Source organism: Bubalus kerabau, chromosome 2, assembly GCF_029407905.1.
Source record: "Bubalus kerabau isolate K-KA32 ecotype Philippines breed swamp buffalo chromosome 2, PCC_UOA_SB_1v2, whole genome shotgun sequence".
Classification (NCBI taxonomy): domain Eukaryota; kingdom Metazoa; phylum Chordata; class Mammalia; order Artiodactyla; family Bovidae; genus Bubalus; species Bubalus kerabau.
In genome coordinates this window covers 142,725,939-142,731,938 of record NC_073625.1, presented here as the reverse complement: position 1 = coordinate 142,731,938, position 6,000 = coordinate 142,725,939, and the positions used below count along the sequence as shown (strand labels likewise).

General features: G+C 38.8%; 1 protein-coding gene across 1 annotated transcript in view; it reads right to left on the bottom strand.

The window, feature by feature from the left end:
* Positions 1-1,032: 1,032 nt before the first annotated feature.
* The window catches only part of SLC2A2 (solute carrier family 2 member 2), a 29,762-nt gene continuing 24,794 nt past the window's right edge, over positions 1,033-6,000 (bottom strand). The window contains exons 9-11 of the mRNA XM_055570332.1: positions 2,972-3,073; positions 1,705-1,908; positions 1,033-1,619 (exon numbers count right to left, since the gene is read on the bottom strand). Of these exons, the coding sequence (XP_055426307.1) occupies positions 1,419-1,619; positions 1,705-1,908; positions 2,972-3,073 (507 nt within the window). The 3' untranslated portion in view covers positions 1,033-1,418. The remainder of the gene's footprint in view (positions 1,620-1,704; positions 1,909-2,971; positions 3,074-6,000) is intronic.

Below are 6,000 nucleotides of genomic sequence, written 5' to 3'. Positions count from 1 at the left end.
GGGCTTCTCAAAGGCCACCAGCATCCTGAAGAAGACAGGAGCTACGGGATGAGCCATTTTCCTGCTTCTGCCCAACTCCAAGTCCCTACTTTTCTTTTTTTTTTAAACTGAGTTCACAGTTTAGAAAAAAAGTCTACCAAACTATTTAAGCTCACTTGGTGTCCCAGAACAGCTAAGGGAACATAGTTGATCCCAAACTGGCTGAAAAGAAACAAAAATCAAAGTGAGAAGAAATAATTTCATGTTGCTTGGAATGTCAAATTACATAAAGGTAAACAACTTTGGTCAAAGAAAAAAAAAGCCCCTCAAGTGTTCAGTATTTTTTTTCCCACTCTTAAAAAGAACTTTTAAAAAGAGAAAGTGCCTTTCTCTTCCATACATTAAAGCAAATGTAAAAAGGAGTGATTCAGTGCTCCACTTTGTGAGGAAAAGAGCCTGGAGATATTTCAGCTCCCTGCTAAGCCTTTGGTATCCTTCAGAACTCTATTTCCATAGTTGCAAAATTGACTGAGTGAAAGTCTGTTTAATCATCTGTGTATTTCCAATTTGTCTACATAAGTAAAAGCACTTAGTGCTTGGCACATAAGTAGTATACAATAATGTTAGTAATTGTAATAGAACAGCTTAGATAGCTCCATATACTGCCAAGGCGAAAAAGGAAACACCAAAAAGAATGATTACTTTGTGTTTGGGAACTCAGTCTTTCCAGGAAAATTAAATAAGGATTTTGATCAAGGCTGAAATTCAATGTTTTTGAATTTTCAGGAAGTCACCCTCAGGATCTTCCAACCCTACCTTTTCAACCTATTTTAAAACATAATAGTTCAGAAAATATTTTTTAACAAACAGAACAATCTTTTGCTTCCAATTTCCAGCGTTAGACTGCTGTATCTTATTTGAAGTTTGAGGAGATAAATGTTTAATTTATCACTGTTTGAATGTATTTTATAAGACAACTCAGAAAACCAGGCTGTGGTTAATAAAAAAGCAAAACAAAAATATAGCTCAAGGGATTGAACCAGCAAGGAATTAGCACAAGTTTATGATAGTTGTTATTATTAACTGATAACCCAGGCTAAATGACCAAGCCGTTTAGTGTTTAATTTTACAAAAACCATTTGGTCATCAAAGTAACAAAAAAAATTTATTTTTGGTACTAAATGTACTTGCCAGTTAGTGTAACAAAATGAGCTAGATTTTTTGGTTTTCTTATAGTCTTACCACCCAATATAGATTCTCTAAGTTAAAAGAAAAAATACTTTTTTGTAATATTTGATGATACTTCTGATCAGAGCCTATAAAGTCTCTATAAAAAATAAAACAATACTTCAAGATACAGATATAAAATTCTCAAAAAAGTGTCATTAAAAAACACTGCTTTCTTCCTGTTATTGTTCATGTCAAAAAGCAGGTTATCTTTACATGGTTTCTGTAGGTCCGAGGAATTCCATTTCTACAGCAGCTTTTGGCGTTTCAGCTGAACCCCTCTTCTTTCGGAACTCTGCTGCGATTTCCTCAAAGGATTTTCCTTTGGTTTCTGGAACTTTAAAAAATGTGAACAGAATAAAGGCCAAGACCACACCAGCAAAAAGGAAAAACACATAAGGTCCACAGAAGTCCTGCAGAGAAGAAACAGAGTCCCAGTTAGCAGCTGTTAAACCTTATCTTCTGTTCAGTAAGTTTGCACAGAACTAGGCTACTTACTGCAATGTACTGGAAACACAGAGCTATAATGAAATTGCCTGTCCAGTTGCTGAACGCAGCTATTGCTAAAGCAGCAGGGCGTGGTCCTTGACTGAAAAACTCAGCCACCATGAACCAGGGGATGGGGCCTGGCCCAATTTCAAAAAAACACACAAAGAGGAAGATGGCTGTCATGCTCACGTAATTCATCCAAGGGAATTTACTCTGAGGAGAAAAGAAAAACAAAATAAAAGTGGAACTGGGATCACTGACTGCTTCTTCCTGTAGCTAAGTCCTTGTTGAGTTCAGAGGGGACATAGCACTCTTCCTGATGTGCTATGGGAATCCCTGGTGGCTCAGAGGTTAAAGCGTCTGCCTGCAATGTGGGAGACCCAGGTTCTATCCCTGAGCTGGGAAGATGCCCTGGAGAAGGAAATGGCAACCCACTCCAGTATTCTTGCCTGGAGAATCCCATGGACGGAAGAGCCTGGTAGGCTACAGTCCACGGGGGTCGCAAAGAGTCGGACACGACTGAGCTACTTCACTTTCACTGATGTGCTTATGTTCAATTAAGTATAAGTTATTCCAGTTGTTCAGTTCAGTTCAGTCGATCAGTCGTGTCCGACTCTGCGACCTCATGAATTGCAGCACGCCAGGCCTCCCTGTCTATCACCAACTCCCGGAGTTCACCCAAACTCATGTCCATTGAGTCGATGATGCCATCCAGCCATCTCATTCTCTATCGTCCCTTTCTCCTCCTGCCCCCAATTCCTCCCAGCATCAGGGTCTTTTCCAATGAGTCATAGACGAGTTTTGTTTTTTTTTTTTTCCTTGTCCGAGTCATCCTTAAATCTTTTGAGCTATAAGAAATCCTGTGGATTTGGATTTTCTCTGCCTCCTAGTCACTCTTCCTGTGGAAGAAGCAAAGCAAGGATCCAGTGACCTCTGCTTCTACTCATACCAAGCTCGGTAGACAGGATGCGCGACACCCTGTAAAGTGGTAGAAAGGTCTAGGTACTTGTTCAAGGTCACACAAGCAGCCAAGTGGCAGAGCCAGGACTGAAACCTGGTTATTATACACCCTGCGTCTCTGGGTGACAAGCACCATTCACTTGCTGATATTCAGTCTTTAAACCCTGAAGCTAATTCTTTTTCTTTACATTTCTCTTTTGTTTTATATGCTGTTCCTCTTGCTTTATTTTGTTAAGTAAGTCTCAGATGTTTAACTTGGGGCTCAGAAATGCTATCACTGGGTAACAAAAAATCTCAGTGCAGGCACCAGACTCACCAGGAGCACAAGTCCCACCGACATGAAGATGGCACAAACAAACATTCCACTCATTCCAATTAGGAACAGAGAGCGTCGCCCTGCCTTCTCCACAAGGAACACCTAGGAAAGTTTTAAAACATGTGGCTTTATACTTAAATAGTTTTTACTGCCGAGGAGATCTTTTAAATTTATACAGCTGAGAAGAAGCCATTCTATTATCTCATTTTGCAGATGTGGAATTAAGGAGGGAAGTGACTCTTGCCCAGAAAGGTGGAACTGGTCTCAGTGACCAGAGATGATTAACAGATGCTGTCTTCCTTTTGTCACGTTGATTTGAACAGGTCATTCTAGAGAAAGAACCATAGCATTATTACCACCTGATGTTTATCACTTTGGGTGCAATAGTTAGAGACTGGACATCTTGGATGTCCAGTATTTCCTCTACCCTTAAAATATGAAGGGTCTACATAAAAATGACATTAATTTCTCTTATGATAATTATCCTAAGTTATAATTAAAAGCGTTTGAGCACTGCAGACTTCTGAAACAGTGCGATTATTGATGTGTCAACTATCATCATCCAACTTCCTTATTGCAAACAAAGACAAATTGTGACCACTCAGGGGAAAAATACAGAATTTGATCATCTCACTAAAGAGTCAGGTCTGTATTTTTTTTGGTGAGCCTGAAAGTACTTGGTCTTGGTAATGAACTATCCACTTGAAAAGATAAGACTTTAAAGCAAAAGGTTAAATTGCTTTTTTATCCTATTTTAGGAGACTTGGCATCAATTCCTTTGGGTCGGAATCTTTGCACTAATGTTTAAGATTTACAATTAGCAAGGACCAGAGTTTGCTGAATAGACTCTGGCTTGATCCTTGGAATATTGCCAAGGTTGGTGAGTCAAACACACACAAAAATTACGTGTCATAATTTCTCACTTGGCTATTCTCATAAATCTATCAGTAAATCAATAGCAATCCAATACTCTTAGTGCAGTGAGCTTTGGCTCTGAAAATATCTGAGAAACATTTCTTTTCACTCACAGTGAAAAAACCCCTTTTTCTCAGGCTTTCAGATCACTTCAGAGTGGTAAGCAAGGAACCCATATTTAATTGTTAAGAATGAAGTGGGAAAAACAAAACTTCCTCTAGTTTATAAAATTTCTCTCTATATATTTTGACTCTCTCTATATTATGACTTTTAAAGTTGATTTGATGACACCATGTCAAGCCACCAAGGAAACTGGAGCATTTCTTCAGCAAAAAGGGCTTTCACTACATCTGTTTCTTCTATTTCTGAACAAGTATTACTGATAGGATTATAAATTCTAAAACTACATGCCTTGAAAATTGAGCCAGACTCCCTTGGGGCCAGGTGAGCACAGACACAGGGTGAGACTTGGTCAGGTCTTAGAGACCTGGACACCTGACCTTAACTTCCATTTTCCCCACAGACAGTGTGCAGCACTCAGACCCTCGATGCCTACTTGGAGGCCTCTTTCTCCTCTAGACCCATGCTGTCTTTCCGTTGGCTTCATATTTCTTTCTGTTTTGTTTTCTCACTCAAGATTACAGGTTTCCATCTACTGGATCATTAGTGTAAAAGAAAATACAAAATATGGAACATCATTCAGCAGCGAGTTTAGAAAGTCTCTCTCTTCAAATACTTATTCAGGAAAAAAAAAAAAGGATTATATTCCCTCCAAATTGTTGAAACATTACTATGTTATCAGTACATATTCCTATTTGCACATCTTTATTTGAATGGATACACGGAATTCGGTAACATTGCCTGATTTTGGCAAGAGAATCCGGATGATTGAGAGGTTATCCTTTTTGTATTTCTTTGAACTTTAAAACTTTTCAAAAATAAATATAATTAAAAGTGTTAAATATTATTTGTAGTCCTGGAGGGTTCATTAGATGGCTGATTAGAGTTTTAAAATTATGTCACTCCTGCAAAAATGTTCACAGAATAAAAGGATGACTTCTAAAAAGGTATATTCAAAATAATCAGGACACTATTTTTGGAAAAACTCCTCCCACTCCATGGAGTTGGTGGGGTTGGATGGGTGGACAACAATGGAATTTTACAGTAGTTTCTTTAGGCATTCTTACAGTTTGGATTGCCCTGATCTTGATAACTTGATTCTTCACATAGCAAATCCTGTTACACATAAAATATTTTAATCACAATCTCTATATGAGAAAAATATGTTGAAGTGAGATTTGCAAAAATATTATCTCAGGAGACAAAAGGATGCAAATAGTTGCTAGGATTCCATCCCAGTACCAATCCTTTATTGATTTTAGAGTGGCCTTTTGGATTGAACAAGCATTAACTCTAAAGGCATAAGCACTGGTGTTCCCTTATTATCTGTTCTTCCTTCTCTTTCCAAGGTCCAGTTCTGTTTAATGTGGTCTGGACAAACTTGCCTTTTGATCTAGGTAGCAAGGCTGTAATTATTGACCACTCTAGGTAATAGTTAAAAGTCCATGTGCAGAGAATGAAAAACAAGTGATCCTATAAACTGTAGCCTGCCAGGCTCTTCTATCCATGGGATTCTCCAGGCAAGAATACTGGAGCAGGTTGCCATTTCCTTCTCCAGGGGAACTTCCTGATCCAGGAATTGAATCCAGATCTCCTGCACTGCAGGCAGATGCTTTTCTAACAGAGCTATACGAGAAGCCTCAGAGCTGCCTGGAAGCTCTGTCCAATGGCCTAACATCATAAGAATCTGCTCAATCAGTTTAATTTTGCTAGAGGCTTAGATATTTAATCGAGAGGACAATGTTTATTTAAAAAAAATTTTTTTTCCCCCTAAGATATCAGGATAAAAAATTTCAACCATGGAAGGATAGGAATCAAGGTGGAAGATCCAGTACTGACAGAAATGACAAGCTGTTTGCGAATATCAGGGGCTTCCCACGTGGTGCTTCCCAGGATGCTTCTCTGCTTCCCTGGTGGCTCAGACAGTAAAGAATCTGCCCTGGATCCAGAAGATCCCCCAGAGAAGGGAATGGCAATTTGCTCCAGTATTCTTG